The sequence below is a fragment of the Apteryx rowi genome, unplaced genomic scaffold, assembly GCF_003343035.1.
Source record: "Apteryx rowi isolate R43461 unplaced genomic scaffold, aptRow1 scaffold_66, whole genome shotgun sequence".
NCBI lineage: Eukaryota > Metazoa > Chordata > Aves > Apterygiformes > Apterygidae > Apteryx > Apteryx rowi.
This window is the reverse complement of record NW_020450938.1, coordinates 3052120-3079489: the sequence shown is the minus strand read 5'-3', so window position 1 is coordinate 3079489 and position 27370 is coordinate 3052120. Positions and strand designations below refer to the sequence as shown.

The 27370-nt window shown below is 35.0% G+C and overlaps 1 protein-coding gene across 1 annotated transcript in view; it reads right to left on the bottom strand.

The window, feature by feature from the left end:
* RYR2 (ryanodine receptor 2) overlaps positions 1-27370 on the bottom strand; it is a 479557-nt gene that overhangs the window by 61735 nt on the left and 390452 nt on the right. The window contains exons 73-80 of the mRNA XM_026085098.1: positions 24375-24545; positions 23034-23093; positions 20005-20139; positions 16050-16162; positions 14393-14489; positions 10304-10407; positions 9954-10005; positions 9761-9811 (exon numbers count right to left, since the gene is read on the bottom strand). Of these exons, the coding sequence (XP_025940883.1) occupies positions 9761-9811; positions 9954-10005; positions 10304-10407; positions 14393-14489; positions 16050-16162; positions 20005-20139; positions 23034-23093; positions 24375-24545 (783 nt within the window). The remainder of the gene's footprint in view (positions 1-9760; positions 9812-9953; positions 10006-10303; positions 10408-14392; positions 14490-16049; positions 16163-20004; positions 20140-23033; positions 23094-24374; positions 24546-27370) is intronic.

Below are 27370 nucleotides of genomic sequence, written 5' to 3'. Positions count from 1 at the left end.
AGGGCTTTTTGATCATTTTTGTCATGAATCAATTTACAAAAGATGACAGAACTTAGAGTTATATCTTTGAAGTCACAGCTTAACTCGAAAGCTTGTTCTAACAAAACTGTGGCAAAACCTTAGCCTGAAATTTGTAGGCAATAAACTTGCAAAAACTGAACTGAATAGGAGCATTAACTGACAAAAGTGTCACTCAAATTGCTTATTTTCTTGTAATTGTAATTGTGATTCTTGGACTCTCCCTAGCAGCTAAACCATATGGAGAGGTTTGTTTGCTGCTATCTCTAAGCTCCCAGACATGGAGTGCAGGCTTATGCTCCTACTTCTACAGAGTCTTAGTTAAAAAAGCAACAACAAAAACAAAACCAAAAAAAAMCGAAAAAAATACACACACAGATGGCCTTCTACGGATGCCACTATATAAACAAGAGCTACAAAAAAATAGTTCCACTTAAAGCATAAAATAGATTCTACCTATATGGAATGACAAATTAAAGAGTAAACAGAATAAACAAAAAGATGGAAAAAGAAGAAATGAATTCCAACTCAACTATTCTAGCATGATTGTTTCTACTTTAATTTTCCTCATATTTTCTACATTTGAAGACTTCTCTTTAGTCCAGAGCATAAATCCTATTCAACAGGTCTTACACAAGCAGAACATCTCTTAATTTCAGTGACAGCTATGCATGAGAGCAAGCTATGTATCAATACATAACCTTAGGTACCCAATCAAAATCTTGACGTTAAACCTTTAAATTCAATTCATGCTCTTTAAGGTGCTGTAAAGAATGTTGCATTTTTTCCTAAATCACTTATTTTGGAGTACTTCAGCTCTAAAAAAGTACACAGAAAATGAACACATAATACTTGTAACTGCTGAAGATTATAAGGGATTTTAAGATTGCATGAGAAGAGTTTATTTTATGAAATATGTCTTTTGTATTGCTTAAAAAATAATTTAACCCCTGCAATCTAACAGTCATATTTCTATTTTTTGCTGAAAATCTCACCCCCAAAATTATTTTCTAGTTAAAAATTTCTTTTAACTAGTTGATAAGATACCCATTACTAATATGATACCTCATTGAGTTGAAATATCTTTTCTCTACGGAAACCTGTGGGCATTACCCAAAATATTACAAAACAAATGGAATTCTTTAAAATACAGATGATAAAATGTAAGAAGAGGATAGAAAGGAAATTCAGAAATTACTAGTACACATATCATTAAGGTATAATTAATCTTCAAAGTGAGCTTCATAATAAAAGTATTTTTTGCTATCCTAAAACGATGATTTCTCCATCCCTGGCTGTGCTTTCTTCTTCAAAGTTTAGGAATACTGATATGTCTCAATGCCAGATATCTATAAACCTTCCAGCATTTGATACTGCTTCCAAATACTTCTGAAAATGCTTGAAAGTGCTGACTGTCTAAGCATTATCACTAAAAATGATAAACAGTTGTTAAATTAACTATCATATTCTCACAAACATATAGTCAGCAAAAGTTTATCTGTTAGCAATTACTGAATTTCCTCAAAATTACATCTGTTTATTTTGAATCTAATAACTATTTACAATACTTCAGAATATTGGTAGCCTTCCTGAAGTGGTGGATTTATTAAACATTGTTAAGTAAACATATACTCTTATCTAATCTATCTCTAACTCAATGACTTCATAAACTTCAAAAATATTCCCCACATTCATTTTTATTATCTTTACCACTGTTGATGCTAAAAAGAACAATGACAAAATAAAATGCAGTTATTTAAAACATGTTAGCAAAAAGGGTTGTTTTGATTTGATCTGCTGTGAACAACATTCTGCTTTCTTGGGCCTCACCCTGAAGATTTTGTAATGTTACGCCAGAAGGGAGGAAAGTAAGCAACATTGATTTTAGAAGTATTTGGAAAAAAAGAGAATTAACCAAACCATCATATTCATGAATTTTAAAGAAACTTTAGACAAGACAGCAAAAAGTTATTAAATTATTTCACAGTAAAACAGCTGAAGAGACATGAGAATGATAACAATCATTTCTCAAAATTAAGTCTACCGATACTCAGAGAGAAAAACACTAGTGTTCTGCTTACTCCGCCCAGTAATAAATGCTCACTAGAGGAAAAAATATATGGTGCTGTATCATTAGATTTTATGAAATACCTATGTTATTCCAAATCTATAGCAGCACGATAATCCACATGGTCACAAAGTTAGGATTGTTTTATCAATATTACATTTTGAATTTTCCCAAGCTCTTGAATAATCTATGTTCAAAGCCTTAATGTTACACTACAAATATATTTTAGTCACAATATACATAGTTATAAAACAACTCCCTCCTCCCCCAGTATATAAGCACAATACTGTTCTGTGTTAAAATAGCACTAAATCTGAGCTACAAATCCACAGGAATGAAGATATCCTGAAATAAAACTTACACTACACACTTCATTTTGTTTTGGTTAAAATGTCTCCGTCTAGTCTTGCAGTGATATCATCACATTGTTTGCACTTTCATACAATTCTGTCTTCCTTTCTTACAAGGAACTTAATGTTTTGTTTCATATATGCTGCCTCCATATTCTTGCTATACTGATAATGAAATCACTCAACACATTCACTCCTGTTCAAGTAGGCAGGAACTTACAATGTCATAACTCTCTAAAAGGAAAAATATTCTATTGGATGACTTCCAAATCTATGTATTCCCAGTTTCCAACTCTTCTTCTGCTTCAATGTTTATCTAAAATATAGCTATAAGACTACACCATTTTTAAATTATATCATCCTTACTTGTTTAAAGTAGGCTGACAATCTTGACATATTTGAAATACCTGAATTAGATGTTTTATCTATCTATATGAATTTAAAAAAGAGTAATGGGTCATTTAGCAGATTCCACTATGACTGGAATTGAATTGCTTAGCTGGAGTGGAAAAAAAACTTATGTTCAGGGGTATGTTTGGGAAAATCATTACATAATGCATTAAAAATAATCAGAGAACAAGGAAGCCACATATGATCACTTAATCCTTGAAATGTATTTATTCTTCAAAGCAAGTGATTTCTTTTCTCCAGGGCTGCCAAGGGCCCTGCCTTACACAGATCTCGACCAGGTCTGTTGTGCCACAGCAATGAAGCAGTAAACACCAGCCAGCACCTGAGCGGCGGAGGGGCAGTTGGATGGCTGGGGAGGGCTCTTGGAGAGCAGCACCCCCATGCTGGCAGAAGCAGCACAAACAACACACTGGGGAGAGATGCTGATAAACAGAGAAGATGGGAAGCAGCCCTAGCAAGTGACAAAAGAAAGGAATTCCTTAAATCACCATTTATCACTATGTCTCTGAGCTAAAACCCAGAGAAGAGCACGGGTACATTAATCACCTTGTAGGCAGAGATTCTCTAGAATCTTTTGCAATGTTCTTCACATAATCAATGGGAGGTGATGTTATTCAGACACTCCAAACCAGCCTGGCCTGATAGGCAAGAAACTGAGAAATAGCTGACTTGTAACAAAGAATATATTAATTGCACTGACCCTAACTCAGTGTTATTATAAACTAGACTGAGGGGAGTATGAAAGCTGAAAAAAGTAGGAGCAAATGACAGGTGAGGGTTGACTGTCTGGCAGATATCATAAAATCTCTAACTGGATGGAAGAAATTTTTTTCCGCATAGCACCTATGAGAAGAAAAAAAACTTGACTGGTCGAGAAGGGGGGGCATAGGAGAAAACAAGAGAAAGAAGGTCCTGGCATTAACAAATAGCACAGTATCAAGAAATATCACCAGGATCTGAGAAAGAACACAGGAACTCATACTCTCTTCTGGCAACATGTAAAATCTGATCAAATCTCACTTAACCATAGGTGTGTGTATTTGTAGTAGATGTAGAACTAATTTACCCTGCAGCTGTGGATAATGAAACCACACATTATGCAACTAGTGACACAGTGTCTGTGTTTTGAGTGTTAGCCAGAGAAGTTATTCACCCTCACTGCAGGGACTCCCTTGCCTACCTCCTTTAATATGCAACTGGAAAGTATCTGACCTCAACCACCTGACCCCAGTGGTGCGTGGCAGTAGTCCTCAGCTGGTGTGCAATATTTTCCCCTTCAGAACAAGCCCTAAAGAGCCTCTTGTCCCCCCATTTAAGGGAAGAGCTTAACAATCCAATGATCCTCTCAACTTCAAGGTTTTACTGAAACTCTGTGCTAACACCATTCAGCAGGGCACTATATAAACAGCTCAGCACAGAGAAGGAGACATTGGGCACTGGCTGAGATCTTTAACAGCAGAAAGGCTGTGGACAGACCTTCTAAATTATCTTGCAGGATTTCAGCTTATATTTTACAAGACCTAACTCTAGCTGCCATGTTCAAAAAAAGCTTCAAAATGTGATTTGTATTTAATCACTGCATCATTGGCTGCCAGGTGATAGTTTCAGAAGCATTTTCAGGTATCAGCTTGATGTGTGCTAACTCAGTTGCCCTAAATATTTTAAATGGTAGCAATTACATTTGTCATCAAAAACAACTGGACAAAACTTCACACTTGTGATTTGATGTATTTCACCTCTGTGATACCAAAATTTCTCATAGCTCAGGACACTGGCTTCAAGAGGACTGCACTAACCAACAGCAAAAATTGTGAAACTGATGAGGAATCACAGAGTGAACACTTCTGCCTTGTACCTTTCTTACCTAAATATAAAGTCTCTAGTAAGAAATCACGCTCAGGTTAATTTGCAGAGGCGATCCAAACACTAGTTGCAAAAAGAAAAACAGTGTTGTTAGACTTAAGCAAGTTTCAGGATAATGGTTCCTTCAACTAAGAAAATCAGTAAGGGAAACAGTTCTCCACCAGAGAAACTTTCTGGGTCTTCAAGGAAATGTCTTGTAACATAAAAGTAGAAACTTACTCTCAGTTCCCTTCCTAGAGTCAAAAGAAGATTTAATACAGAGATCTAAATTTCAATCTGTCAGCCAAATGTTCACAAAAGGATTCAGCAATAGACCTGAATAAATGCAAAAAAACCCACAGATTTTGCAGTAGATTATTAAAGTGCAGTTTGTAAGAACGCATTGTTCTTAGATTAGTTTTTGTGGATGTGGTTTACTGAAGTCAGTTTCTGAAATAGGAGGTTAATTCTTAAAATGTGAAGTCAAAGAGGAGATTTGTTTTTAAGAGTTTGTTTCATTTTTCACAGAGAACACTGCAGTGCAGTTCACAATATACAGTTGCACCAGACACCTGCTTTAACCTTTTGTTAAGTAGCCTCTGCCCCTGTCCTATAAACAGATCCTGTCCCTTTAGCAGAGCACAACATCTTTTCTCAGCTCCTCAAAGGCTGAGTTTTGACAAACTATGCCCACAAAGATTCTCAAAATATCAAAGGAACAAATGAAAAGTAAGATCCATTCCATTAGGGGGAGGAAAAACTAATGAGAAAAACCTATCTGCATATTAGTTTGAATTGTTTAATTCCTAAGAATTGACACATTGGTCATGGAGACCAGCCTTAATTCATACCAATCTTTAACAGAACTAGTGTTACTTTATTATAAACACACAGCGTATGGCCACTCTGTTTATGCAGGCTTTGTGATAGTGATCATCTCTGACAAACTAGATCCTCAACTGAGAGCTGTCATTCTGTGCTTGAGATAAGTGACAGCATGATGTATCCTTTGTTTAAAAATCTAGTGAATACAAAGATTGCACAGCAAAGTTGCTACCTGTAATAGGGATGAAGACATTTAACAAAGGAAGCTCTTTTTTCCCCATTTCTTTTCTTCACAGATTAAACTGTTTTATTTTAAAAAGATGAGTTGGGCTTTGATTCCTCTTTTTAAGTCCCCATCCTACACATATTTAGAGCACCTTAATATATAGTTTACCAGTAGAATCAGTGACTTAAACTCAGAAACCAATTTGCATTCAACTAGTGAAACACTTTGATTGGAAATCATTTTCTATCAGATAGAATCAAGGACAGACACTGACACCAGCTCTCTTGACAGGGAGTCAACTGCATGTCTATTCAATGGGATAGAAAGTTAACTTAGAGAGAAAAAGCAAGGAGCAAAGATAATCACAATAATTCAAAGCAAATACAAGCAAGCAAATGTAGGCAGGCACATACCAATGTGCAGACAACCTTATTGTGGGTTTATATTGTGATCTCTGCCACTGCCCATGCAGTGATTCCCATACAGYTTATTCATACCAGAAACGAGACTACATTGCATGAGGCATAAGCTTGAATATTGCTGCTAAAACATGCTCATCATTGCTACTACATTCTAAGCTTGCCCAAAGGGCTCTGTTGCTCTGATTCTGTAAAGATGCGGGACTTTAAACTTCATATAATTTTTAAAGCCTGGAACAGCAGTAGAGTTTTATTTCCATACAAATTTAACAGTCAGTCTTTTTGCATGCATACAAACACGGGGGGAAAAAAATGACCACTGGATTTTGAGATAGATAGATAAATAGATAGACACACAAAAAGAAACCACAGACAGACAGACAGACAGACAGAGACACACACACACACACACACCCCTGGAGTACATATGGTCTCACATCTTTACAACTGTTTCCTGTCATGCATGAAGGAAGCAAGGATTATTTATTGTTGTATCTTCTGCCTTTTTTAAACACTTCTCAGTCAGCAAGACAGAAAGTTTTCTGTGGAGTTTATAGCATTTAATGTAGAGTAACCACATAGGCAGACTGAAAGATATGTCATGTTTAAATTGCTAGATTAATGGAAGAAGCAAAAAAGAGCCTGTACTGTTAGGGTGCTTATCTACTTCCTTTTTGGTATTCATAATACATATATTGTGCTTGTGGCAATTATAGCATCTTTTAAACAATATTTTGTGAGTCTCTGAGTGTATTTATCTTCTAGGATTATGCTTTTGTGGTATGAGAGTGGAAAAAATCTGTGCAATCTTTTGAAGGAGTAAGAGTTAATCCTGCAGTACATCTTCTCTTTCAGCAGTTGTATGGCAAGCTCTTTCTTTTGTGAGATGAATGTTAATAAAAAAAGCTAGCAAACAAAAAAAACACAACCATCTTGCTTCTTTCAAGGGAGAAGGTTATAGATGTCCCAGGTTTTGCCATATGCACTGAACTTTGAAGCTACTGCCTGGAGCCTGACCATCAGTCAAATCTCTGCAATCCCAATCTCAAGCAAGTCATCTCTACTAGCCTAGCCTCCATCAGCCACAGCACAAATAGCTATATTTCATCACCACCAAAACAAAAATTAGCTACCTCACACACTATATCTTTTCTCAGAACACCAATCTTGAAGTGCTATCAGCAAGCTCTCTGAATCAACAATGAGAACCGAGACTTCTACTTGCATGAGGCAGGCAAAATCCTCAGCTGATGCTCTAGCCACAGGTCACCTTTTAGAACTGAATGGTGAGAAACCAAAGAATGTATTAAAACAAAAAACAAAAAACAGTCGGCATAAAAATTAACACTGTGATATTTCACAGCAATTGCCTGCATGTTTTTAGAGAAAAAAGGAACAACTAGGAATCACCTTAGGTCTGCTTTAGAATGCAACCCTAGATATGGAGTTTCTATCAAATACTGCCACAGTGCAGGCTAAGGACTCAATCTACTCCAAAGGATCTGAATCACAGAGAAACTACGATATACTTGATGTACACTGTGACACATACCGGAAACAGAATTCTGCTAGTTTATCAGAAATGCGTGTCTGGTAAGGTACATAGGAAAAGTTTCACTGCATTCCCTTCAGAGCCAAATACAGACAGTTTTAATCATTCAAATTAAATTATAACCATAAAGAAGATAACTGATGCAGAAAAGGCAGGACTGTTACAAGAACATGAACAAGCCAAATGACACTCCATTCTCCCAAGAATGGCAGTGTATTTTTGTATGACATATTTTGTACAAATAATTCTTGGAGCCTTTAAAAAGCTTGTATACACAAAGAGTTTGGTAGAGATAAGTCATGCTGGAACTGAAATGTTAGAAATGTTTTCAGGACCCTTTAGATGAACTTATCCAAGATGTTGGGCCTAAAAGTCACAAAATTAGACCCAGACAAATACACATACATTTTTTTGTTTTACCTTGCTGCGTTGGGATCCTGTGACCTTAAGGAAGGGCAAGGACAAGAAGCGAAATAGCAATAAGAAAAAGATGTCCAAATTTTTTTCTGCAGGTGATTGACCAAAAACATACACAAAATTGTCTTTTCAACAGATTAATACATAATTTGAACATAAGTTTCATAGCTACAGAAAAAAATAATAGAGAAAAACAAACGAATAGGATCTTCTCTCACAAGATAAAGTTGAATGCTGAACAAGGAACCCATTATAATTTAGATAATGGAGCACTAGTAAACCCCTTACTGAGAAAGTTCTTCATTCACCTCAAATCTTCCTATTTATAAACTTTCACATTTATAAGGACAAGAGTTTTATATGTCTAACAAGCATATATGAGTTAACTGACAAAAGCGTAAAGAAATAAATATTCTTTGCTTAGTCAATGATACATCATATATTGCAATTTCAAAAAAGGAACACAAATTTGTATTCAATCTTAGATATTTATGAATAAATAGAAACTTATACTTCAGTAAATTAGCTGTAGTTCAGCTGGACTAGAACTTCTGAGAGACTCAAATGAATTTAGTATTTTTTCTAATTTCTGTTTACAGCCAAATGGGGAATACATACTTAAAAAATTCTGTGCTAGTTCATTTAGCACTCATGTAAAAAACATACAGATATATTTGATATGTATAAAACAATGTGAATAAAAACTAAACATGTTCCAAACCACTCTACAAAAATCAAAGCAGCACAGATATTTTTGTATCAAATAAATCAGTATCTTGAGAGAGTAAAACAAAATTAAAGCATGTATTTTATGTTTCTGTGTTTTGATAAAGATATTCATATTAACTTATTTGTAAGATATTAGACAGCTTTTAATGTCAGGATTACTATATGCCTAAAGATATTAATCAGCTAATTAATTGCCTCAGTGCCCCTCAGAATGATAAATTTCTTGTAATTTCCATTTTATTGATGGAAAAAGAGAGACAGATCCTAGAGCAAACAACATTACAAGAACTCACATCTCTTATTCTTGCAATTAACTCATGTAATTGTGTTTCCTTATACAGTGATCATCATTAGAAAATCAACTTTAATCAACAATAAATACAGATTTCCTATTTTCAACATAACAAAAAGCTTGGGATTCTCAGGGAGTAAATGCTGACCTTTTACTAAGAAGCACTTACATATATATGGACATAAAAATATCATTTAGCTTACTGGCACTGAATGTAAATTACTACTGCAAAAAGCAGTATTATTTCAATATTTCAACCATCCAAACTAAGATAGGACCTGATACTTTGCAAGGTATGGCCTGTTCTCATCAGACTTCCAGAATAAGTTGCTACTTATAATATTTCTCTTCAGAAACTAAAGTTAGTCAATCAGATAAACATGTAAGATCCACTAAGTTACTCTGAATATTTAATCTTATATTAGATGACACTATATCTGTTTTATTACTATGAACATGATGACTCATATTTGCCAATCCAGCTTCTGACATGCAGTTCACTGACATAATAAGCTGCAGTAAGCCATGGACCAAGAAACATAAATGTCAGTTGGAAGCTATGAAATAATGTCTAATATGATAAGAAAAACAAAACAGAAGTCTAGTCTTACTTCAAAGCTCTTCACTTCCTCTTCACCGTCATCATCTTCATCATGACAGCTCTGAAACCATGCAAAAATAAAACATATACTAATAAAGTTTGGGGGCTTTAAGCCTTAGTTCAGTTTACACAAAATATCTTTTAATCTACACCATTATTTTTTATTAAAACATAAAAGATGTAGAAGATAGTGAAAAAGTTACCTTTGCCATAATGTCAGCATAAGCCATGTACAGGAAATCTTCATCCAATTTGCTGGGTAATAGAGAGAGGGAAGGAAAAAAGATGAAGAGTCGAGCAATTATAATAGAATTCGAGCATCAAAATAATTTTAAGCTCCTTTAAAAACATTTTAAGGGGATTTTATACTAATAATTAAGTATAAAAGTCTTTTGGAAAAGGAGGAATTGACTAACTAATACAGATCGAAAAGTGGGTCAGATGTTCTGACCTAGCCAATGCTATCGTACATGGACAGAGACATGGATAACTTCAAATACAGAAGTAATCTGAAAATCTGCATATACTCTGCAGTCTCTCGCAACATCCCTACCATTTTTCAGTTAAGGCTGTTCGACTGAATAGCAGAATGAGTTGATGTAGAGGATCAACTCTTTTAAGGCCTTCATCTTCTTCTGGTGGTTCCTCTCCAGGTTTCTTTAGGGAAAGAAAATTGAAATAAAGATTTAAAAAGATGTATTTGGTTATCTATTGCAAAAAATGTCTTACTCTGTGCACTTTATTAAACATTAAATAATCACATATACAATTTTGACTTGTATGACCAGGAGGAAATAAGTTCCAAGCAGAATAAGTAGGAAAAACCTGAATTTTGACTGTGTTCAAACCGCACCATGTAGATTATTAAGATGACACTATTTGCACAGCTTTGGATTTCGTTTCCTCATAAAAATGTATCCTCTTCTCTAGAATCTGAAAACAACTTCAAGCTTTTACTGCTATTGTTCAGATTGGGTGGTTACCTGAACCCACCATTTGCTATCATACTATCTGTTCCTCTCTACATCACCAAGCTGTATCAGCTGAAAATTAGATTCCTCTGTTCCAAGTGCTATGCCAGGCATGACATTCCCTGAGGAATCCCAAGAGGTTTTGAGGGAGCAGAAATCGAAGCTTGAAGCTTACCAACAGTTTTAGAAATGAGGAGCCATGTCTACCAACAACAGTAATGTTGGCTGGATGTAGAATATTAAAAGAAGACAAACCGATAATATGTATCAATCAATAATACATACACACTATATTAATATATGGATAGATATAGCTTTATATAGAATATATATATATTTATATTTATATTTATAGATAGATAGATATAGACAGATATAGACCCAAATTGTGTTTTTCAAATTGTCATTTTGCGTTCAGGTTTAGACAGCTCTAGTTACATCACTGCAAAAGGAAAACACAGTCCTAAATACCATAACGGCAATCACTGGAGCAGTGTTTCGAAAAGAATCTTTGAAAATATTAAACAAAATCTGTCCTCTGACTTCTGTCATTTGCCAAAAGAGATTTCAGATAGTAGAGTTCTGCAAATCAAGTATTCACAAAATTGCTTCATCCAGATACATTTTTCTACATTACAACCAGTAGCTCTTCCTCCTAGTTTTTACCTACCAATAAATGCTAAAATACAGATTAAAAAGAATTGCATGCATTTTTAAGATTGCACAAGTAAAAAATTACTATAACCCTAGACATGTTATCTGATAGTAATAAGAAAGTGTTGGACACATGGCAGATTATAAGCAAAAGGAATTTTTTGCCTATTAAGAAAAGTTTGGGTGTTCTAGTCTTAAACATACTCCCATGGAAATACTTATAGATCTCTATGTGTACTACACTTCAAACATACATGTGAAGACCATCATCTCTGCTCTGCTGTACCAAATACAACTGGTTGCAGCTGAGAGCAGGCTTCTAGTTGACATGTATGCACAATGACTGCTTCACTTGCTAGTCTACTTCTATTATTAGAAGTGAAAAGAGCCATTAAATGGCCATTTAAAGGTTCATATCACTTTTTTTTCAATATGTGACAATATTTTCAGTATCTGTAGAAAGATCTGAACAACGCAAATTATAACTGCAGTTACATTTTACCATTATGGGAGTCTCCCCCTGTTCTTTATTTCAATCTCATTTAGGATGTTGACTTTTTTCTTTAATGAAATGGCAGTTTTCCGTACTCAGTAATGTTACCATCCAAAATACCTGTCTAATATTATCAAAACTGATGAAGCAAAAGGGCAGAGGTTCTGTTAATGTTTTACACAAGTTATTAGATTTCAGAGATTTAACTCAAATTAAATGAAGGATCAAATTCACCAGTGACTGAATTAAGTAGAATTCGCTTTTAAAGTATAGCATAAAAATTAGAACAAACTAATTTTATCACATTTCTAGGAAACAAGCATTCTTAATTTTCAGTCTTTTGAGACATTTGCCCTATAGTTATTCAAATGTAAAATAAAAAGTTTTAGTTGAACTTAATATAAGAGGATAAAGCAAATAAGCTGTGGACGTTTTAGTGGCCATTTCTAAATTCTGAAGACCTAAAAGATTTAATTTTAAAATATTCTAATTCCTACACTTCCATTCAGCATATTATTCCTATAAATTATGTCCAGTAATGCCTACCAACAAAACTAATTGATAATTTTATTATAACAYGTAAGCTTAAGCGTTCATATAACCTTACTAAAGCAGAAGCATTTTTACTGCTCATAAAATACAAAGACAGTGTCGACTATCCTGTGATTTTTATTTCAAGCATTAAAAGCCTAGTTTCCTTAGAGGCTTGATCTGTATGGCTTTCCCAAAGCACACCTTGCATATCAGCATAACCAAGCTCCTCAAATAAAGGAGTCGTGTGTGTTTGCTCCCCCCCCCCCAAATATACAAAGACAGGATGAAGAGGTAGTGCCACTTTTGTATAAAATAGACTTAAAGACAAAAGACTCAGGGAGCAAAACTGCAAGTTCAGTCCCTTCTTCTGCTTAAGGGTATGCAAACACTCATCTCCTACATCCCTGAAAAGTGTCCTAACCACAGGTTAGGACACAGAGAACCTCCACCAACATCACCACCACACCTTATCATCAAGTACACACAAGTTTGGACGCTCTCTGCAGAGCTGAGCAGTAGAACCTCAATCTCTCACCCTCTGAGAGAGGGTACTCTAAAGCAATAAGAATTTGAGAGAAATTGATTTGACAGAACAGAGTTTTGTTTGCTCTTTTGAAAGAACGGTAAAGTAGACCTTTCCTTAAGAGAGGGCTGGAGTCTCACTGATCTGTACGCTTGAGGAATTACAAGGAAATGCCTGTGCTCCTTTACTAAAGGATGCTATAGCAGCCAACCTGATCTGTTTCTATCTATTCTAAGAAAGGTTTTCACAACAGCTGCCTGCTGGCAAGTTCTTTATAAGCCTGTTAAAGATATGGCTTCATAGAGGAGCTAAGGAGACAGCCTTTTATGTCAGGGTGTAACCAAATAACCATGCTGGCTCACACATACATACACGCACACACACACAGCTTTGTTGTTCCATGTTCCACATCCACACACACACACACTCACTTGTTAAGTAGTAATTATTTTTGGCAACACACTTGCACTAGTGATATTCGTTTAAAAATTTGTACATGAGGTGAGCATCTGCGAAAGTCTGCTGCTTTTTCTGAATGCTTGGATCATACAATAAAGATTAATTTTGAATTCACAAGAAATGAACTCTGCATGTGTGCAGGCAAAAATGGATTTCCATGGTCTGCTTGTCTTGAGTTCATTGCTGCTGATACTCGTTTGACTATTTTGATCCTTATTTTCAAAATAGTTCACAAATGATGTGGTTGGTTTTAAGCAAAAACCTTAAACAGTTAAAAGCAAATCATTATTTTTCCTAATAACAATTCTCCAGTTAGCTTCCTTTCCCTATGGCATAGAACATCCAGGGGACTGTATCACTTCCTCGTACTAGTTCTTGCTAGGAACTCCCTTCCTGACAGATGATTATAAGGGATGAGGACAAAACTCCATACTGAAAATTGCCACGGGGACTCATCAGGCTAAAGACACAATTAACACTTTACTGTTTGGAAAAATTCTCACCTTCCTGACCAGTAATGCAAGAGAACTCTTCCACAGAGATGGTCCCAGTGAACACCCTTTCATGCCAGCTTCTGAGGAACTGATTAATCTAAGATATTAGAATTCTTCTAGTTTTATAGCCTGTCCTTTTGACTTAAATGGCTTTATTGTGGATTGTAATATCTTCAAATACATAAAAGATGATGTCAAAAAAAAGGGAATAATCTGTTTCCCTTGTCCACAAGGCAGAAGATATGAGATAACGGGATTACAGCAACTAACATTTGATTTAGACAATAGTTTAAAAGTTTTTAGAATGATAGTGAAGCCATGAAACAGACTGCCTGAGGAGATACTGGAATCTCCATTACTTGAGATTTTTAACCCCTGTCAGCGTGACTCGCATGCCTTTGTGTGGAAGTAGCTTAAATTATTTCTTATGTACCTCCCAAACTTAGACCTGTGATTATATAAGATTAGTGTTAATTCATAATACATTCCCACAACCCTTTGCACCCAGACATACTGCTAAGTCTTCTATCAGTTTATCTTCAAAATAGTGTTCTTCTGTTTCAATCCAAGATTTATCATAGCCTTGAAGAAAGAGATTGACGGCTCGGTGCCTAAAAAAGGAAATTTAAACCAGAAACTGTAAGTTCATAAAAGAAAAAATTTGGTCAACATAAATTTTATTTAGTTTGGAGAACTGTCCAGACATGACAACTACCATTTAAAAAGGAAGCAAAATTTCTCTGGTTAAGCCTGCCCAGATCATCTATTTTAAAAATCTAGTTTACATTAATATTCTTTGTTTAAAAATATGCAACATCTATAAACATCTGTAAAATTAATATGGAAATGTAACAATAAATGATTTCAGGAACAAATAATTAAGAGGACTTTAAGGATTTTTTTTTAAAAGTGAGAAAATCAATTACTTGATTACATTAGTGAGTTTTATTCTGAATGTGAAATGCTTTCATATTATTTTAATTTAAATATTAAGACAACAGCCATAGATGACTTTGGATTGTTCCCAAATAATTGCATTTTTAAAATGTTTGGAATTAGACATGCACATTCAAAATTATAAACTGATTTTTTCTAAACTCCATTAAATTAATTGGATGGGGGGAGGAAGRGAAGGAGCCAATTACGATGTTAAGTGTTTTTTGTTTTTTTTCAAGTTTTAGTGCAAAATGGACAGTAGAACAACAGTCTCCATAAAGAATTTTATCAATCTTAATTCTTTTAAATAATTTTCAGTTTCATACACTGAAAAGGAAGAAATATAATTAAAATATACATGAATGTTAGTTATGTGCAGGTGACCTGTTTGTTAAAAAGAAGAACAGCTAAAGACAGAAATATCCTCATTCTATTTTCAACTGCCAAGGAAGCCTGATTTCAGGCTGGTATGGCATCTCACGCCCTTGTGCTTCCCAGGAAAGACTCTAAAATTCACCCCACTAACTAGAGTGATAGTAATAATATGCAGGCCTTTGGGAACAACTGAGAATGCTCTTATCTTGAAAAAATCAGATACAAGTGGTCTGGAAATTATTTTTAGCAATTAGGGTGAAAAAGCAGACGTCTCTGCTTTTTTTTGCCTGTTCATTCCTTCCAGGATCTCAGGATTCTGAGATTCACCTGGCTATAGAACCAATACTCTGCTGAACAAGAAGGAAGGGCAAAAGGATACACAGAAAAAGGCACGAAACACAGAGTATGCTCCTCCTAAAAATGCACAGTAAATACACAAGTTTCCCTCAGATAAATACTACCAGTTTATTTCCTGCATACAGAACATTTTGGTGTCTAATAACAAGAATAACTTCACAGTTCCAGAGCTGGACCATGGCTCTGAAGGAAATTTATCTCTCAAGATCATCTTAAAGTGACCCTCATATGTCCACTTCCGTATTTATCTCCCATGAAAGGTCTCTTCTTTTCAGAAAAGAAAACATACCAAGAACAGGTGGATTAACAGAGGGAGGGAAAAAATGTAAATTTGAAGTGGTATTTTGAAAGATATATTAGAAGAAAGTGTACTGTAGCGTACAGTGTATATTACAGTGTAGATTCTTTGTTATTGCTGTTATTTTTCTTCCTTTAAATCTCACCAAATAGCATCATACGAACATAATTACATTTCTGAATTGTAGAACCATTATAGCTCTTACCTGGGAAGGTTATACAATGGTGCCATTCTAAAGCAGGCAACTACTGCTCTTTTCCTTTGTTTAGACAACAGCTTATGCCACACTGCTTTTTTGGACCGCTGAGGATGCTCAACCTGGTATATAAAATAYGCATGAAAAAATAAATAACATGGCTTTTTCCTACTGTCTGGGCATAGTCATAATAATAAAAATGTTAGATGAGAGATAAATCAACTGGAAAAATAAAAGAAGAATAATGGATGAGAAAATGTGTTCTAGACAGAATTCAAGTGATCAGCCAAATTGTAGAAACACAATCTAAAAAATAAATGTAAAAGCAAAATCTCTTTCCTTGCAAGTTACAGGTATTTTCCTTTTTTAACTTCACCCTATTTCTCAGATCTTTTAGATAGAATATTATTGTCACTGAGACCATTTTTCAGGAAACCTTAAATTTTAATGCAAAGAACCCTCAACTCTTTCTTTCTTTCTTATGTTACTCTTTAYGTATGTACATTATGTAAACTGTACATCTTCACATTGGCTCAGCCAATCTTTCTAAAGAAATTTGCTTACATACTATTAATCTTTTACTTGCAATATGTACCAAGACTGGCTATAACGGGAAGAAATTAACTTTAAAAAATGAAAGACAGGCACAGAGATTTAGTTAGGACTGAATCCCTTCCATTAATATAAGTGAATATAAGATATTGCAAAACACTTCAGTTACACTTCTTTATGTCAGAGTGCTGTGTTCAGATACAGTCCCCTGTATCCTGGCTTTACATAAGCATGAGATAAGATCGGGTGTGCTTCATCCTCATCTTTCTCAGTTTTCTCCATCCACCTTCCATCCTGTTTCCATCAGAAGGAAATGACTACTATGGTCCAGAAGAGCAACAGCATGCTACAGCCCTTTACCAGATAACTGGGGAACTATGATTGCAGGCTTTGCTACAGATCATTCCTGCCTCACAGTCTACTCACAGTTTTTGTGACTTACTTAACACCTACTCCATAAAGATTATTTGATTTGACTTAACCTACAYAACTCCTAGAGAAGCCTCCATTTTTTTTCTACACAAATAACTGATTCAGGAATCAGTGTCAATGTGTTCTTTTACTGTGCTAGAGCATTAGTAGCTCCTCTGTCTCCACACATCATCAAAAGAGTCAATGGAAGTTAACATCTCTAACCTGAAAGATTTGGTGATTCTCCTTTATAATAAAATGAAGCATTTTATTTTAAAATATGTAGTAAGGATTATGTTTATAAAGACTCAACATTCAATCCAGACATAGTTATCCAAGAAGTTTGTGTTTAGTGAAATACCAGAAACAATTAACAATTAAAGGATAAACATTTAATCAGACTAAAAACTGCAAAGCATTCAGTAAAATGGAGAATTACACTTGTTGAAAGATTAAATGGTGACATTCTAGTTCCTTCTAGATTAAAAAATAAAAAATGAGCAAAATTTGTTATGAGAAAATATAAAAAGCATCCACTGCAATCATATTTAGAGTCAAAATAAAATCAGAGCTAATAATTTAGAAGTCAGACAAAACCAAATGTGAAAGTTAGGTAATTAGTAATATCTTCAAAAACTGTATTAAACTCTCTATACTTTCCCAAAAGAAATAGCCTCGGCCTACACAAGCAGATCTCTGAAAATAATAAAAACAAAGTTAGTTGCTCATGGAATTAAAATACAAAGAACTAACTGAAGTACAGATCTTTGTAAGTGCAATAAGGAAAGTAGCCAGAGTATTGTATATGGAGGGCAAAGCACGACTCAAGACTATCATAAAAAACGGACAAACCCACTGCTCACATATTCATGATTTTTAAAGATACAGAATTACCCATTTCAGTAAAAGAAGCAAAAATCCCCGAGTGCTTGTCTATACAAGGCAAGTAGAATCGCGAGGCCATATCTCCAGACTTTTACATGCAAAGTACACAGAGCAAAAGCAGCCAGCATTTACTTCATTACAAGTCGTTGTTTGAGCCTGATCAGGAGGCTTGATCTGAAATGCTGACCCAGTATTATGAATAGAGTCCACGCTGGTTTTGTACTGCTGCTGGGGTCTATGTATTATGAGATTGATATTATGACAGAACATGAAAAACACAAGGGATGATACCTTTGGGTTCTAGCATGCTGAAATATGTGACTTTGTACATGGTAATCAACTTCCTTCCAGTTTGGTTAACTTTGATAAAACACGAGTAAAAGACAAGACGTTTTGTCCTCCATGATCCTAGTTTTCTTCCACTAGGAAAAAAAATCTGTCCCACTGCTTCCATATTTTATCCTTTCTTGTTTGTTCCATACACAGTTATTAATGGGTATAATGTTGTGACTCCTCTTGATCTTCTTCTATCAAACTGCATAAGACTGCTGAATTTGAAGCAAGTCTGTATAAAGGCTGGCAAAGCTATATGAAGAGCTGTGTGATACAACAGCTGGGACATAGATATTTATATCAACACATGGAGTACATTAAGGATATCAAGAACCTGGCACTCGATTGCTAAGAAAAGTGACCTTCAAAGTTCTTGGCATCCTGAATGCGCTTCATGTGTTGATACAAATACCTATGTCCCAGCTGTTGTATCACATCATTCTTCAAATTCATCAGTCTTATGCCTGACAGAAGATAGCTAACAATTCAGTAAGTAAAACAGGAGAGCTAAATCTACCGAGTAGTCTTTGACTTGTGAATGTACCAACATAGTTCTTTTAATTTCAAAATTTAGAGAATTAACAGCTTAAAAATAGGTAATAATACTCTTGTTCCAAGGGGAAAAAAACATCTGATTAACTTCCAGCACTTGTTTTTGATTGACTTATTCCTGGGGACGACTTTAATCAGAGAGAAAAGGGGCAAAAAATAAAAATAAAAATAAAAAATAAAATCTATCAGTGCTAGTGGGAAGAAGGACACAAAATAAATTGACAGGATTTTCTAAAATGAAAGTTGCCATAGTCCAGGGCACATGGGAAGTGCATGCATTTAAGCTTATAAATATTAGATAAACAGTGGAATTTCACATCACATTCTGAAACAAGCTAAAGATTCTGCCTGAACTTTCTCAGAACAATCAATGCTCCACCTTGCTTCTACTGTTCTTTGAATGCAGCAAGTACTATTTGAGCCAGCAAGGCTCATCTTCATTTGTATTCGCCATTGCACCAGAAAGAGTGAATCTGAGATCACATATGCCAACATTTTGCTCAACTACCAAACCGTAGTCTTGCTAAACCTTCCAAATTATCAAGAATTCTCTGTATTTCACAGCCAATGTGATTCCCTTAATGTATATATTCTTGTCCAGATTCACCTTGTAGATAAGTTTTTATATGAATTTTGTCAAGTGGACATTCCTCTTACAATTTTTTTTTTTTAAATCAGTGTTCAGTAAGTAGCTTTCTAAAGCCATTAGTAGGCAAGCTGTCTATCAAATCATCTGCCTGGCCAAATCTATGCAGCTGTAATATGCAACTTCTTATGAGATATTTATTTAGGCAGCTTTAAATTTCTTGCTACTACTGTAAGTCAGGAAACTCAAATGAGGAAAAATACCTTGAGAAAGGAAATTTTTCAATAATTAATCTGTTTTTTACTCAAATTTCATGGTCCATGGAGAACTTACTGATAGAGGTAAAACTTAGTGATTACTTCCTCCCAGCTGACATACACAAGAGGGAAGCTATACAGAAAATATCATTTTCCTAATCCTTTTCCAAATAAATGATTGTTGGACCTGCTGCAGAAACATTTTATGATCATTATGACCACAAGATAATTGCTCTAAAAACACAAGGCAAAGTAGGCAAACAGAAGCCACCAAAAGAAAGAATAAAAGAAAATAAAATTAGATATGAAGGGTGAAAGTATAACTGAAAGGTTGAATACTTGGTGCTTTTAGAATATGAAGCAATGGAATTGGGAAAATATGTCTAACCTGCTCCAGGTGAAACAGTACATTAGCTATATCAAGAACTCTTTCTACTGTCTTCTCTYGATCCGAGGAATCTTCAGTCCTGTTTGGTAAATCTTTGTAAAGTGCCATCTGCCACCTAATGGCAGGATCCTCAAGCTGCAGGAGAAAGAGATTTCAGACATAACCAAGGCAAAATGTTCCAAATATAGGGCCAAAATTTTTCATTAGTACAGAAACTGCTTATAAAGACAACAGAGCACTTTGTACGGCTAAACCATACCTTTATGTTATTATGGTAGTATCCACTACATTGATTTTAAAGCATTGGGGGAATATGTGCAAATAAAACTAAAGACTGATTCACGCAATGTTTGTTGAAAGATTTTGGAGGACTAAAGGTATAATAACCATACAAACAGCAGCTGATCAAGGGGCAATAAATAGCACTGGTAACAGTGATGAACACACTATTTGAGGAAATGTAATGAATATGAGGTAGACAGACATAATTTTAAACACTATCTTTCTAGTTACTAAACCAAACAAATGGCATTGTTACTCTATTTGGGATTAGCTAGTCCACAGTTTTTAGTCTTGGATATTAGTCATTGCATTTTTGCTTTTTCCAATTGTTAGCAAATCCTAATTTTACTGATTACAAGCTAAAAATGAAAAGTTAATTTATGAAAAAAAATTCAAGATGTATTTGTTTATAAGCTTATAAATTATGAAGAAATGTATGAAGCAAAATGTCTTCCTCATTTTTCTCTTTATATTTCATTTTCTCTGTTTTAGCGATCAACGATTTCCCACTTTACCATTAGCAATCTCTTCTTGGTTCATTTTGCGTCCCCAGCGCTTCTGCTAATCRATGCCAATGCTACCCACATTGCAATCACTATTTTTTGCGTCAATGACATTGAAGAAAAATGCAAAATGTTTGCACTCAAAAGCGCAAACTTTTACTGAGAGCTGTAGCCAGTGATCCATTCCCGACTGTGCAATTTAGGGTTAAGTCACACTGGCCTGGATTCATAGAGCATTTGGGAGCCTAAGCCTTATAGAATTGAATAGGACTTTAGCTTGACACTTACTTTTCTAGAACACCTTTGTGCATCCAGATTTCAGTTTATGCCTAAAATGGGACAATAATGCTAACTCACCTCCACAAATCATCTTATGATACACAGATTATTTAAGTGCTGGAAATTATTATACACTTACACAGTCGCTCAACAATAGCTTATTACAACCTAGAAAGCCACAACTGGCAGGCATTTCTTCCACCTTTCGGCTTTTCCATTTCTTAACAACTGTCACATCCACAGTCTTTGTGTAAGCATTTGACTGGATCATCATGAATGGATAGTCCACCAAAGACTTTTTAATCACAGGCAGAGATGTCTTTTGATCTGAGCACTCCTCACATTCTATCAAGGTACAGCTTTTTTGTATAGGTAGTTTTCTAAGGGCAAGAGTAGTTGACATTCAAGGTGTGAATTAGCATGGTTGGAAGAAGTTTTGGTGACTTGAGCTTCATCCATGTCAAAATGAATGCAAGTTTCATCATCAATTTCTTGAAATAAAAGGCTCGGTACTGAGTAACAGCATGCAGGCATGCAAGGAAAGGAAAGACAGAAACAGGGTGAAGACAAATGTAGACAAAGGTAGACAAATGCATGAAATAGATGCTGCAACATTCATAGCTAAAGATTAAAAAGGGTGATTCTTAAACAGTGCATTTTTCCAAAAAGAAATTAAGTTAAACGACATTTTAACTCTAACACACAAAGAACAAGACATGGTGTCTGTGAGAAGCAAAAGTGGTCAAGAGAAAACACCATCTGAAGAGAGAATACTGCTGTGGTCGAAGATCTGCTTGGAAGTAAGCTAGATATCTTTCTGCTGTTTTGAAAGTCACCTTACACAAACAGCATCATAGCTAAGCTACATGTTTATTAATAATGTTAATTAAAAAGTTAAATGATCTAAGACCATTTAGCTTATGTCTCCTTTATGTTTGACTCAATCGGACAAAAAAGAGGTAGTGTATGCACGTAGTAAGCACTCTGACATTCTTTTTCTTAACAGGAAATGGTACTTGATGGTTTAGGACTATGACTGAACAAGAATGAAATCTGAGAACCATGGAATAATAACAACTTATCTTGCTAAGCACTTAAGTTGCACTGACTCTCAGTGGAATCCAGACTTCTAGATGATTCTTAAATACCTTTTCAGAAAAAAAAGCCAGAGCTCCCTCTCATATGCATTTTTTTCTTGTAACCATTTAAACATGGCAAATACTAGTTTTTTCCTTTAGGCAAATCTAGCTGGGGTGGGGGGTATATGGAGGGTTAGAGATGGATGGGTTTAAAGCACTATCCATGGGTCAGATTCCCTCTTCCTTCAATAGAGAAGTACATCATTTTATTACACTTCCATATTCTGGCTTCATTCTTTGCCATTATTTGGGGCATTAATAAAACAGCTCTACATTGGACTAGCTTAGGACTTCTGTCCTAGGGCTATTAATCTCACACAAAATAACTGGAACTGTATAACAAAAATCTACACTTCTTCCAATGCACTTTTTTCCCCCTGGTCTGGAAAACAGGGACAAAACAGAGTCATGTGGTGATTTTTCACTTCATAGAATATGCACAAGTGGCAGTTTCCTCTTTCTTTACACTTCAAATTGATATAAAATAACAATGAATATTTTGCAGATTCTATCTCAAACAATAGAAGGTAGCATTTAAACAGAGACAGACATTGTTTACATCTCCAGTGTCATATTAATGGTACTCATAGGCAGGGATTTAAAGGATCACATGCTATTATATATGACGCACACATAAACATATTAAAAACATAGCATTTAACAACTGACATCAAATGTTAGGTGTGTAATTGTCCAGGTTTCTGCAGAAAAGAAAAAGATACTTAAGAGAAAAAGGGATTACGAGTTATCTAAGGCAGGTCATTATATGGTACTACTGAATGAATTAAAAGGAAAACAAGAGTGTTTATAAATGCATATTAATTACCTTGCCCTGGAGATGAAGATTACTGCGGATGATATCTCGAACTTCATCCTCAGTATCTTTCTGTCAACAAATTACAAGCCATATAAATTAGGCATAGAAGCTAAGTAAGAAAAGGTACTGTTCATATAAATGTCAAGCTTGGGCTTGGTCTGAATGTTGACTAAAACTGACAGTGAGGAAGAAGTGAAGAAAATCTCAGAGGAAGTATGGCTTTTTATATCAGACCAGAGCTAGTCACGTTCAAGCTCCCAAGAACCAGATTTGGATGGCAACATTCATATTTGTCCAGATTAATTCAACACACTGAATACAAGCCTGAATTAAAAATACTATTACATATAAACACTTTCACCAAAGTTTGCTCAAGTGAAACCTATGTCATGAACACAGAATTTTTTTTTTTCCTGTCCTGACCACAGATTTGATTTCTGTTTCTTTTAGAGATCTTTTATCCTTCAAACATATTCAGTTCAGTTGTCTGAAGGTCATATAACGTGCTAGAACGTAAAAAGCATTACAGCTTGAGAAGGGACTATATTCCAAATGACAATCACATTGTTGCTCTGAGAGTATATTCCTGGAAAAACCATTTTCTGAACAGCAAAAAGCCTAGCCCTACAGGAATTCCTGCACTCACCTGGGAGTTAGTTATGATACTTGGCATATAATTTAGAAAACATCCAGTTCTTACTTGCATTTCTAAATTTAATCTTCATAAAATATAACAAACATAACTTACTATTAAAAATCAAGAGAGAGAAATAACTGTGTTTTAATTTAAGAACATAATCTCTACGCATTTACTGATCATTTAGAAAAATAAGTATGTCCAAACAGAAATATTTCACTCACAGAAAATGAGAATGATACGTAGATTACAATCTACCATAGTCACCCATTGTGCCTTTATATGACAGAATTATACTCTTGATTATGAATAAGAATTCTAACTCTGTATTTCCACAGAGCAACATTAAAATGAGAAAGGTTACAAAGCAAATACAATTAATGTGAATGTTCCACTTCTAATTCTGACCTTAATTTTTCACTGCCTAGGCTGAAGAGACTGGGAAAATAACAAAGGCAGACATTGCACCTGGAAGGTTGAAAGGGAGAAGAGGGAAGTCCAGTATTTCTTTTGGAACTCTGGAATGTTTTATATCTAGCCCTTTTGATCATGAAATATAATTCAGCATTTCCTGATCAAAACAATCATGTAGGAAATCAGTAGATTTAACAGTATTCATGTTGCACTGTAAAAATGAGGGCAGGAAAGAAAATTTCAAAGACTTTAGTTAGAAGAATATTTCTACCTTTTAGAAACGCAAAAAGAGCACCTACCATGCTGAATCGATTTTTGGCTAGCGCAATTAGCTCTTGGTCTCCAGGGGCACAAATATTTAGGCCAATGGGAAGCAATCTCTTCAGTGCTGCCACGATGAGCGAGGTCTGCATAGAGTACCGGTCACCTTTTCGCTTCATCTTCTTCCTCTCCTGGTCAGAAACTGCTGCCTGCAACATAAAGAAAAGAAAGAAAAAAAATACAATTATTAAAAAGAGTTGTACTAACAAATTTTTACTGGTCTCTGCTTTGACAATTTCCTTACTACCTATACAGCTGCATCCCTATCCAAAGGAGCTCCCGTTACACCACCCGTTACACCACTGCCAATGCTATCTTGTAAGATCACTCTGTTTCTCAAACAACTACCTTTTGCTTTTCAACCCAGTCTTTTTTTTGTCCTGTCACTATATACCATTTCTCAAAAAATATGCTTCTCTGGAGTCCTGCTGTGTCCTTCCCCTCTGCAAATAGGATATTTCTCTAATCTCCAGATCTCCCATTTCTTTCATTTCCCTACTGCTAATCTTAGACTTCTATTATTTGCTTCTATACATTAACTGCACACTCTCCCTGTAATTTAGGTTCCTTTTCTTTGTGAACAGTTCACTGAACAACACGAAGCATTCTGGATGGAGCACTTTTTCTTTAGGGGAATCACAACTGTGTAAATCATCACTGAATTCTGGATCAAAAAGTGGTAATAGTAATAAAAGCCTCACATGGAGTAGAACAAAAATAGGTGCAGAAGAATTTTTCAAATGAAAATATTAAAAGTTGTTGTTTTATGAAATTCAATTCAATAGAATAAACAAAGTACTGAGAATCAGGCAACAAATTTCTCTATCCCACTTGTGCCATTACTTTATTTTTCCACACTTTCTCTAAATTTACAATGTTATGAAAGACATAAGAATTTGGACTTTCTTCTCTTTTTGCTCACCAGAGACATTCTTTAAAGTAATTAGGTAACATCCATTTCATAATTTGAATAAACACAATGTTATACAAGTTCTGAATTTTAATTCCAATAAAGAAAAAAAAAAAAGGAGTTGTAACTCTTTTTTTGTTTGATGAATGAGGACATGGATAAACAGTAGGCAGCAGAAAACAGACTGTTTAGCTGCCCACAATTTTAAAGAATGGTGTGCATGTCAAAGTTGGGCACATGCATTTCAAAGGAACATGTTCAGTGGTTTTCTCTTGTCTGAAGACAAATTCAATGTCAAGAGGTAAATGAAAAACAAGCTGTTTATATGAAATGCTTGACTATTTATATGCATGAAAATGTAACTTGATGAATTAAATGTTTATTAGGGTTATTTGCTGTTTCTTCAAAGCACTCTTTGAAGTAAAATGTACTTAAGCAACTAGAAAGGATATTAAGAATAAAGCATGCTGTTTCAACAAGTTAGTCATTGTCTGAATCATGTTTAGAACCCAGAAGAAAAGCTATGTATCCTGTCTCATTTGGTCTGAGATCATCAGAAACATTAAAAAGTATGGAAACTTTTGTAGTGATCTAGGTATGCTATTTCTCAGAAAACTTTGCTCAGAATTTAAACATCTGTCCCTCAGGTAGGCAGTAGACTGGCATAGGCATTACTGCAATCTGAATTTGACACATGATTTCTGGGTAAACTTGTGTACTCCAGGTAACATTTTCAATATATATTTTTTTCTTGTTTAGTTAAATATGATAAAATAGAGCAAGAGTCTAATTATTTTATCTTTGTAACTTAAAAGCCCTTATAGACATTAAGATCTGAGAGACACCAAAGCAGGATGCAGGAAATCTGGAGGGAAAAAGAAAAATAAGGGAACTGCATTTGAAAATGCAGGCAATGTGTGTCAAATTAGGTAAGATTTAATAGAGCATGTAAGTGCAAGTGCTGTAATAGAGAGATGTATACATAAGGAATTTATCTAGTGAAGACTGGATGTTCAGTATTATTATTTGATGTAAGGGAGACAAAAGAGGAAAGAATCTCTTTCAGAGGCTTACAGACAAGAAAATAATATACTGTCATCTTGTATCTGAGTAGTTGGACATTAACCTAAACACTGGAAGAAATGGGATACCCCATGTAAGCTACCCTTACAAAAATTCAAGATACTAGAGAATAAAACTATGAAACAAGCTACAGAGAGAGGAATGGAAAAGGGAGTGAAATTAGAAGCAAAATGTGCAAACCACTCTTCAGCCAGGTTCTTATACTACTTTCATCATTGCAATATCCCAGCATTTTCCAGAGCTATGTGATATGAACTACCAATACACCTTTTTCTCCCTCTTTCTTCATCTCCATCAGTAGAATAAATTTAATCGGTTAAAATTCTGTGATTTCTTTTTATTAGTATTTTTATTTTTGGAGGGGAAGAGAGAAAGAGCTTAAAATATTTTTTATATACTGAATGTCAGTTACAATGTAGCTATTTGCTATCCGGACAAAATACTAATGCCCCTTTCACAACATTATAAAAAGCTGTGATGTTTCACCCAGTTCACTCTACAACCTGTAGCTGATTCCTGAAAAAAAATCCTCCTGTTTATAGCAAACAATCTTCTCAATTTCCACCAGTTATTGGCTGGCTTACATTCTCAAATACAAAGATTTCAATCCTTTGAGTCCAATCAGAGGGTTTGGCTGAGTTCTCTTCAACAGAGGACTCAAGAACAGCTTGCAAAATTTTGCAAAAGCTTTTTGTGTCTCTCAGATTCACCCAGGAAGACTAGCTACCTCAATTTATGCCCAGCTTCCACAGCTATTCTCTTTTACTTTTATGTTGCAGGGAGTCCTAAACTTCTCATAATGCAAAAGCAGGAAAAATCCCCCACAGCATTTACTAATAACATTATTAAAGAATACTTTGCAGCTATGTCCATTGTAGCAAGCCACAACTGCATGGGATCATGTACCACAGACTGGTTTCTGCATTATTTGCCCACCAAAATTCCTGTGAAATCCCTGATAACTTGAAGTGCAAAAAAGCT